At 40.5% G+C, this 10,287-nt stretch overlaps 1 protein-coding gene across 5 annotated transcripts in view; it reads left to right on the forward strand.

Annotated features, from left to right (window-relative positions):
* apbb2b (amyloid beta (A4) precursor protein-binding, family B, member 2b) overlaps positions 1-9,706 on the forward strand; it is a 25,877-nt gene extending 16,171 nt beyond the window's left edge. For 3 of the 5 annotated variants that reach the window (XM_083532812.1, XM_083532814.1, XM_083532816.1), the window contains 6 exons: positions 4,241-4,355; positions 5,745-5,832; positions 5,924-6,007; positions 6,096-6,211; positions 6,701-6,880; positions 7,161-9,706. In XM_083532812.1, the coding sequence (XP_083388938.1) occupies positions 4,241-4,355; positions 5,745-5,832; positions 5,924-6,007; positions 6,096-6,211; positions 6,701-6,880; positions 7,161-7,331 (754 nt within the window). In that variant the 3' untranslated portion in view covers positions 7,332-9,706. The remainder of the gene's footprint in view (positions 1-4,240; positions 4,356-5,744; positions 5,833-5,923; positions 6,008-6,095; positions 6,212-6,700; positions 6,881-7,160) is intronic. The other 2 variants (XM_083532813.1, XM_083532815.1) reach the window with 1 other exon arrangement.
* The last annotated feature ends 581 nt before the right edge of the window (positions 9,707-10,287 follow it).

Consider the following 10,287-nt stretch of genomic DNA (forward strand, 5'->3'; position numbering starts at 1 on the left):
TCTGCGTCGTCTTTACTTTGATAAAGGTCGCGCTAATGAGTCTAGAGTTTTGGATTCACCCGGGTGAAAGGAGGACACAAATGAAAGATTGATGGCAGTGAGATGAGTAGCCTGATGAAAGTTTAATCCAGTTACACATGGAGTGTGGTGCTGCTGGTGTATGGGGGGAGTGTGTGTGTGTGTGTGTGAGATCCTCTCCGTTCCTCAGAATCAATTGCTGTGACATTCTTGCTGGAGCAGCCGTAACTTGTACTTGTGTGTGTGTGTGTGTGTGTGTGTGTGTGTGTGTGTATGTGTGTGTGTAATGCGAATGTGGCAGTGCAGTACACTTCACCATCACCATTACCGAATCCCACTTGTCCTCAATTGTGTAGCAAATTCCACTCCAACTGAACCAGCTGTGTGACATCATTAAACTCTTATGTGTGGATGCACTATGAAACAATTTTCATAAAAAAAAAAAAATAAAAAAAAAAGATAAAGGCTTTGTCAGGTTTCCTCAGTGAGAGTGAGGAGTGGGAGGGGGCAGGGGGAAAGCAGGGATTGGATGGAGATACTGAGAAGAGAAGAGAGAGAGGGAAGGAGAGAGTGAAGCAAGGTGAAGTCTGTTAAATCAGTGTTGAAGAGGAGAGGAACAGATTTAGGATGAAGCTAAAATAGGAGTCGCTTCAGCCGTGAGTATTGAGTTACTCTCTCGTTCCCGTCCTTCTTTTGTTTCTCTTTCCAATTTTTTCTGTTTTTTTGAATAGACAGGAAAAAATAGCCATATGAATGTATTTGCATTTCTCTAAATTGATGCACAACCTTTCAGGTGAATGCATGCACTGTGTGTGTGTGTGTGTGTGTGTGTGTGTGTGCGTGTGTGTGTGTGTGTGTGTGCGTGTGTGCGCGTGTGCGTGTGCGCGTGTGCGTGAGTGTGTGTGAAGCAGGGTGTCAAATTATGAGTATGTGGAGGAGTGTGAGATTTCTCAGGGACATCAGCATTAGAAAAGGACAGAGAGAGAGAGAGAGAGAGAGAGAGAGCGCAGGATATATCTTTTGGATGTATTGTGCTTTTTACAATAGCTGTAGTTGAAAAGCAGCTTTACAGAATCCGGATGTAGGATTCCAATTGAATTTTTCTCACATTCTGAAAAAGAATTGAAATGTCATTAGTGTGATTTTCGAGGGATCCTCAAGGTTCTATACTTGGTTTGTCTGCTTTTTTTTTTTTTTTCTCTTGCTGCATTAATTCAGTTTTATTTGTAGAGCACTTTTCACATTGTCCCAAAACTGCTTTACAGAGATAAAGTGGTTATAACATTGGTATGTATACGTTTACTGCGTATAAGGTTGTCCTTTATAATTATATCCCTAATGAGAGAGACCGTGGTGACTTTGGCAAGGAAAAACTTCCAAATATAAACCGCTGTATTACGAATACAAATATGAGCAACATGCAACAGCCAATCAGCTTTCTGTGATTCTCTCTTGAGTTGTACCACAGATGTAAAACAGATTATTGTTTAGCTATAGGGAAGTGCAAGTTTAACCATACTTGGTTTTAGTGCTTGTCATTAACAATTCATGGCTTGTTAAGGCTAGTTGCCATGATATATGTCTTAATGATCTTAAAAAGATCTTAAAAAGTCTTAAATTTGCCTTGGTGAAAAATGCAGAAACTCTGGATTCAGTGATAGGCACTTTAATGCAATCAGCAGTCCTAAGCCATTGTAGCAGACTGTTTATATATATATATATATATATATTTCTTTCTTGTGTCTGATTATTTGGATCTGAATGAAGCCTGTCGTTTGTGATCAGATTATTCTGAAGAGGTTCAATCCACTTGTAGGTCCATGAATTTATAGTTTTACAGTACAGTAGCTCTTTTGTGATTCTTAATAGTAAAAACATCATTAAAATGTATTTTATTAAGAAGATTGTTTCATGGAATATTGTGCATTGCATTGCAAAAAACACGAGCGATAAAGTTAAATGTAACCATGGATCGAAAAAATGCCGCACTTTTGATTAAAGTTTGTAATTTCTGTTATATAAGAGGAATAAAACACCACTGTATGTGGTGCAATCGGAAAACAATTCGGCTCGGGTTCAGGCCACGTCACACTACTCCTTAATCCTGCACCACTGATTATATTTTCCTCTCAGGTTTTTATTCCTTCCTGTATGCAGTGTCTTGTAGTTCAGATTTGATTTAAAGGAACAGCATCGACTCGCTTCCTTTAGAGCATGTGTAATTTACCACATACACATACATACCACAGCTGTGTTTTAATGTAATAAGAAATAAAGGGAAGACATTGTATTTTATATTATATTCAGAAATATGTAACACAAATTCAGCAGCGGGCAAGAAAATGGCATACGCAATGTTTATTATTGTTCTTACGATCTTTTACCTGACTTTCCAACCCTGAAAAGAAGCAGCTTCGGTTATTCAAACTATCTTGAAGACCATGAAGGGGGAAACGAGAGAGAGATTTTTTAGTGTGTAGCTGGTATTATGGATGGAAATATAAGTTACTATACATTATCCTGCTTATTATACATTCTAAAAATTGGCAACAGAAATATCACATTTACGTCTTACATTCATACATGGAGCATAGAAAGAACAGAAATAGAGGGAAGGGGGGGAAAAAATGTAGAAGAAAAAAAATTAGACAAGGTATTAAGAGATTAAAAGCAGTCTTTAAAAGAGTGCCATTTCTTAAAATAGTTACTCTTACCAGAACATCTAATCTTTTTGCAGTTTGTTCGGTTGAGTCTAATCAGATTTCCAGTGGAGTCAAATCTAGGAAGTAATGGCGAAAATATCCAGTTTGGAGTTAAACCAAGATCAGATAATTTTGCAGCTTAGGACAGGTGAAAAATTACACCGAGACGCTCGACATCTATCACATACTATAAAAAAAATCTTTCAGAACGCTGGGCCTTGGAAAAATAAATTCTGTGTCATATATTAATCTAGAGATATTGCTGTAAAGTGTTTGCATGGACGTTGATTGGTAGCACACCATCACGGATTCTTCCCGCTAAAAATATCATCGATCCTAAGTAGGTGGAGGAGACAGCACTTTCCTTCTCCATGCTGTGAAGTATCATCAAGCATCAAGTTGTTCATTCATCATCGTTGTCATTTCGGCATTAAACGGAACAGCACACAGTAAAAAAAGATACAACATGAAGCAACACTAACACAAGATGACACAAAAGACAAAACTAACAAGGGCACTATGTGAAGTGCACACAATGAGACACAGTGACAGTGCAGCACCAAGCAGTCAGTAAATGTGTGTTATATTTGGTGGTTTAGCAGCAGTTATTTGTGCAAAAGTTTTCAGCGATCGTGTTCCCGAGTTCGCATCTAAAACTTTCTTTACATTTCTTGTACATGTCCTGCCTCGTACAACTACACCATTTTCTGTGTTTGATCTCACCTCCTCCTTCCTTTCCCTCTTTCCATTCTCTTTTTATATAATCCCCTAATCGCTGTACTGTTTTATATTCAGGGACATGTGTATCGGCTTGCTGGAGGCAGCTTTGACATTTTAGGGCTATATGTGAAATCACACTAATGGCTTTAACACACACACACACACACACACACACACACACACACACACACACACACACACAACACACACACACACACACACACAGGGATTGTTGTCTCGCACATTCGGCTATATCTCAAAGCTTATTCATCATCTGTCAAAAGTTTAGCTGAAACGAGCTTTCTGGGATGTGTGTGAGATACAGAATGTGTGAGTGTGTGTTCAAAGATGTTCTTTTCTTTGACTGCTCTTTAATTCCAGCTTTTCTTTTTCTCTTCTGCTTTCCTGGATTCAGAGAGAGGTAACGTTCCTTCTTTCTTCTCCCTATCCTCGTTACTTCCGTTCAATCAGTCTGCATCAGTCAAGGTGTTTGGGGTAAATCAAACCGGATCATGCGGCAACCCCCCTCATCCCACCACACACACACACACGCACACACACACACGTTTGAGTTGTGAGTTGTCTTTTGTTTGCTGACCAGTTTTCTGTTTCACAAAAGGGTGTTGTGCTTTTTTTGGTCTTATATTGATTCTCTTCACTGCTCGTCAGCTTGTCTGTCTTGAGCAATATAACGTATTGCATATTGTGTAGACACACACACACACACACACACACATACACACACACACACACACGTTACTAAGTCTAACTCGTCTCAATCTTTGTTGTTTCTCTTCTAGGGATTTTGCCTACGTAGCACGTGATAAAGACACACGGATATTAAAATGTCATGTTTTCCGCTGTGACACGCCTGCCAAAGCCATCGCCACCAGCCTGCATGAAATCTGCTCCCGGGTAAGATCTGCTTTTTAATGAGGTTTTATAATGAGGATTTTTCCATTTTGCACAAATTAAACTGTTTTATTAAGACTCTGCTAGTTATTTATAATCTGTGTGCATGGATGTGTGAGAGAGAGAGCGTGTGTGTGTGTGTGTGTGTGTGTGTGTGTGTGTGTGTGTGTGTGTGTGTGTGTGCGCGCGAGAGTCCGTAAAACTGCAGTGCTTCATTCAAATCAACTCCGAGGTTCCCGGGAGTGCTGTGTGGCAAACACGACTCTTTTTGATTAATGACATTAGTAATTGATGTTGCTCAGTGCGCAGAGGGAAGAAAGAGAGTGGGACCATCTTGCTTTTTCTGCCTTTAGCCTTCTTTACGAATTAATGAAGTCCGTAGGGGATGCATGTGTTGTTTTCTATCACGCGAATTAGAGCAGAACGTGCAACGGGTAGATCGGCGTGCGCGATATTAAAAACACGTGAGATCTGCCATCGTGTGCTCGGCGCTATCGAAATTGTTTTTATTTTCCTTTCCCCCCCCCCACACAAAAGAGTCCCCATTTGCTGTTATAGTAACAAACACTCTTTTGGGAAGATGTTCTACTAGATTTTGTGGAGATTTGTGTGAGATTCATTCAGCCACAGGGGTGTTAATTCAGGTACTGATGGAGGTGAGGTGAGGTGAGGAGCCCCGGGGTGCAGTCGGCGTTCACATTCATCCCAAATGTGTTCAGAGCTCTATAGCAGGAGATCCACTCCAAACATTGTAAAGCGTATCTACATGGAGCTGGCTTTGTGCACAAGGGTATTGTCGTGCTGGAACAGGTTTGGGTCTCCTAGTTTAGGGGAAGGGAAAGTTTTATGCTACTGCAATTAGACATTTTATACGATTGCATGACTCCAACTTTGTGGTAGCAGTTTGAGTAAGAACCGCATATTGCTGGAAAAGTTAGATGTCATAATACTTTTGTCCATAAAGTGTATTAGAAACTTGCTTTAGCATTAGGAAGCACTTTATAATGACTTTTCAAAAGATTAAGATAAGGAGATTAAATAAAGCTATAAATTTGGGATGAATAGAATTAACACTAACCTACGTAGACTGTATAATAGTTTATATGTATATATATATATATATATATATATATATATATATATATATATATATATATATATATATATATATATATTATCTAATTTTATTTTATTTATTATTATCTATTTTTGTTACGATTTTAACAGTTTCCATGAGAAAAAAAACTATAATATATTTTTTCATTCTTTGAAATGCATAATTTGCACCGGGATTATATCATCTGTTGCATTAGTTTCCATGTGGAGTTGTGTAATAATTAATTAATTAATTAATAATAAATAAATTATAAATTGACATACTGTGTTTATTAGATCATGGCAGAGCGTAAGAATGCCAAAGCTATGGCCGGAGGATCTTTGCAGGACCGGAGTCACTCTGGACTCGATGTCCCACTGCAGGGTAACCCCCTAACATGTGCTTCTCTGTGTGCTTGATGATGGTACGTGTGTACACGTGTTACTTAACGTGTCCTGCCTGTTGTCTTCTTTAGCAGAGTTCCCCACACCAAAGACTGAACTGGTGCAGAGGTTTCAGGTCTTATACATCGGCATGATGCCCGTAGTCAAACCCATAGGTAAGATAAAAACTCACAAACACGTACACACACGATCAGATTACCCCGAACTCATGTGTTGATATAATGAAGCGACGTGTTTTCTCAGGCATGGATGTTCTCAATGGTGCGGTGGACAGCCTGATGACATCATCATCCCGAGACAACTGGATCCCAGTCATGCTGAATGTAGCAGACGCAACTGTTACTGTCATCAGAGAGAAGGCAATAACAATTTAAATATATAATACACGCACTATATGGACAAAAGTATTGGGACGATCTTTCCCAAACTGTTACCAAAAAGTTGGAGACATACGATTGTATAGAATGTCTCTGGATGCACAGGCATGATATTTTTCCTTCACTAGAACTAGATCTAATCGTGCTATAGAGCTCTGGCTTTATTACTTTATCCCTTACCTTTGGGATGAATATGAACTCCAGGCCTCCTCACTTTACCTACATCAGTACCTGATTTTACTAACACCCTTGTGTCTGATTCTGATTCTGATAAGCACCTTCCAACATATAGTGGAACATCTTCCCAGAGGAGTGGAGGTTATTATAAAACTAAAACCAAATGTTCAAAAAGCACATACAAATCCTATGGTCAGGTGTCAAAAACTTTTGTCTTTATAATGTATATAAAAGAAACAGATTTAAATTATATCTGCCATCTACTATTTGTAACAACTTCATTTCATGTTTCAGGAGGAAGAGGAAGTCCTTGTGGAGTGTCGTGTGCGCTTCTTGTCGTTCATGGGCGTGGGGAGAGACGTGCACTCGTTCGCCTTCATCATGGACACGGGAAACCAGCACTTTGAGTGCCATGTGTTTTGGTGTGATCCCAACGCTGGCAGCGTGTCGGAGGCTGTACAGGCCGCATGCATGGTCAGTACCTGAACCTAAACCCAAACTTAATCCACATTACACCCCTTCACACACTTTAATGTGAATCTGTTGAACCAGGATTTGTATCAGACTAAAGTTTGAAAGTCTCTCTCTCTCTCTCTCTCTCTCTCTCTCTCTCTCTCTCTCTCTCTCTCTCTCTCTCTCTCTCTCTCTCTCTCTCTCTCTCTCTCTCTCTCTCTCTCTCTCTCTCTCTCTCTCTCTCTCTCTCTCTCTCTCTCTCTCTCTCTCTCTCTCTCTCTCTGTGTGTTCCTCACTGCAGTTACGATACCAGAAGTGTTTGGTGGCTCGCCCGCCCTCACACAAGTCTTGCTCACAGGCCCCGCCTTCAGGCTCTGTGACACGCCGCGTCTCCACCAGCGTCAAACGCGGCGTCCTGTCGCTCATCGACACGCTCAAACAGAAGAGACCGGTCACGGAGTTGCCACAATAATCACACACACCCTCTCCCGTTGATTCAGCATGCGTACACACCAATCCCCATCTATAAACAGACACAGAGATACACAGCACTCATGCTTCACCTCTAGCGTAACGTGGCTCCGCCTCCTTTGTGTCAGTCATGTGCTTCTTTGCATGGGGTGACATCGCCTCTGTCGCATGATATAAGACGCCGCGCACATTTTAGAGGGCTGGAGTGGCCTTGGGTGTTATAGTCGATAAAGATTTGTGTGTGTTGTGTGTGTGTGTGTGTGTGTGTGTGTGTGTGTGTGTGTGTGTGTGTGTGTGTGTGTGTGAGAGTGCATGAAGAGCCAGACAGATCAAACACTTAACCTCAGTAGAGCTTCCTCTGTACAATCCCAGCTGGCTGTGAAGTGTGTGTGTGTTTGTGTGTGTGTGTATATGTGTGTGTGTGTGAGAGAGAAAGATAGAGAGAAAGCACTGTATGTGTGTACATTGCTGCTGCTTCATCAGAACCACAGCATCCTCCGATGCACTCACTCACTCACTCACTCACTCACTCACTTTTCACTCACTAACTCACAAAGCATGCAGATTATTTCCTACTTCCTGTCTCACAGTCTTCATCCTCATCAGTGACGAGATAGACAGAGGAGAAAGGAGAGGAGAGGACGAACCGAACTTGCTGGACAGATTTGAAACAAAACAGACAAAATGAGAGACAAATCTGTGACGCCGAGTGTTGCTGTGTAAATACCGATCAAAGCTTTTCACCAAAAAGACTTGGTTTGAATGAGAAAGAGGCTGATTTTGTAAAAAACCTCGCTGACGGATTGAAACCTTCGATGGCAGAAAGGTGACGTCCTGCAGTGGCGACATCGCTTCTTTTATATATATATATATATATATATATATATCGCCTCCCCGGAAGGCACCTTTTCATTTCTGTTCTAAGCTTGTTTATGACTTGAATGTTGTAACACACACACGAAGGCCGACGTGACAATACGGACGGACACGCGCTGAGCAAGGCTTCCAGGTGAAAGGACGGACGAGAAGCCATTTCTGGTGTCCAAATCCATGTTTAAAGGAAACCTCCACCCTGAACGTGCTGCATATTATAATCTATAATACTAATAATATAATTACCCATAATACCGTTTACCTGCCTGCACATAAGAGGTGCACTCTGTCTTTATGTTGATTCACAGACAGTGATGCAGCGGCACTTTAGTTTCAGGGTGGACTTTTCTTTTAATTGATGACATCATCTTATCTGTCAACTCGCTGCACTCTGGAGTTTCTAATCCTTCCTTCTGTGTCAGATGTAGTCCTAGTGTCACACGTGCGTGTGTGTGTATACACAGTATCCATATCCAATACTTTGCAAATGCATATCAACTCATAAGCTATTGTTTTTTTTTTTTTTTTTTTTTTTTTTTTTTTTTTTTTTATAAATATATATAGTATTACTATTTTTCTCAGATTCTTTTCGTATTTTTCTTTTTATATTATTTGCCTCCGCATGTTTTGTGAACACATTCTGGCCAAACTGTAAAAAAAAAAAAAAAAAAAAAAAAAACATTGTGCGTGTTGTAGATAAATCAATGGACAGAAAAAAAAAAGGGCGAAAGTGAGAATTTATTTTACGGTGAATAAGAAGGGGGTCGTGAGTGTCTAATCTATGCATTCTTTTAGCTCCCAGGACGATCCGAGGGAATAAAAAACCGGCCGATTTCAGAAGAATAAATGGACGTTGGACTGAAAGGAAAAAAAAAAAGATATTTTTTATTTTATTTATTCTATTTTATATCGTCGTAATCTATTCTATGCTTGGACATTCTCCTCATTGTGGCTCGCACCAAACAAAATCCATCACTCCATAATGAGAAATAAGGAAGGAAAGATGAAATGATGACCGTCGACATTCTTGAGCAGTCGATGCAGGTTTTTTTTTTTTTTTTTTTTTTTTTGAGCCATATATTTCTCCTCTACCGATCAATTCTAATGAGATCATTCCGTTCTTTAAATGTGTGTTTCATGCTTTAATGAAGCTCTGCTGCACTTCTCCTCTCATTATTATTTGTACACGTATAAAAGATTCCCCCCCGTGTTCATTGTAAGTGTTATCATCACGTGGCCGTGCTCCAACTGAGCGAATGCACTCGTGAACATTGGAACACCGGCCGCAGAGGAGCATGAAGATTCACGGGGTTTAGTTTGCGGTCTGATTCAGTAGAGAGATTAATTCTTGGTCACTCACACACTTAATACTCTCATACACACAGACACACACTCACATACAGACTGTCACATTCTTGTGGAAACAATGGCTTCTCCTCTACACCACTTTGTACCCCAAACTAAATGTAACCTGTTGTGAGAATAAACGGCATATCAGAAATACTCCTCAACTCCTTTCTCTTTATTTACAGTCTGAACCAATGGAATCAAATTATTTTATTCCTGTTGTTTTTCTACGATTTGTGTTGTGTGTGGGTTTTTATTTCTTACACAGGTTGAACATGACGCGGTTTCACACGGTGAGATCGTGTCCTGCGCTTGAGTGTTGTTCCAGTTTTGATTTTTGCTCCTCGGATGTTTTTTGCTGCTCTAGGTTTCCTCCTGCGAGCTTTCTTTCGCCGAGCTTTGGGAGCCTGACTCTCTACGCCATTCGGATGTGCAGAGATGTCAATCTGAGAGGTTGGAGAAGGACACGGTGAGTCCTGGGTGTGTTTCAGGGCACCTTCTGGGGTGGTGGATGAAGTGTGGAGGTTTTTAGATGTATTTGGGTCACTGGTGATTGAGAGGGCGTGTTGAGGAGGAAGAAGGGGAGTCCCTGGAGTTCCTTTATGTTTTTCTTTTGTTTTTGATTGCTTGCCTTTTTCAGGAAGCGCGAGTCCGTTCAGGAGACCTTTGGCTGCTGCGCGTTCCAGTATGTCCTGTATGGATTCTGTTTCCTAAAACACACACGTATTCAGAGCATC

The sequence above is a fragment of the Silurus aristotelis genome (genome assembly GCF_946808225.1).
Source record: "Silurus aristotelis genome assembly, chromosome: 27".
In the NCBI taxonomy this organism is placed as follows: Eukaryota; Metazoa; Chordata; class Actinopteri; order Siluriformes; family Siluridae; genus Silurus; species Silurus aristotelis.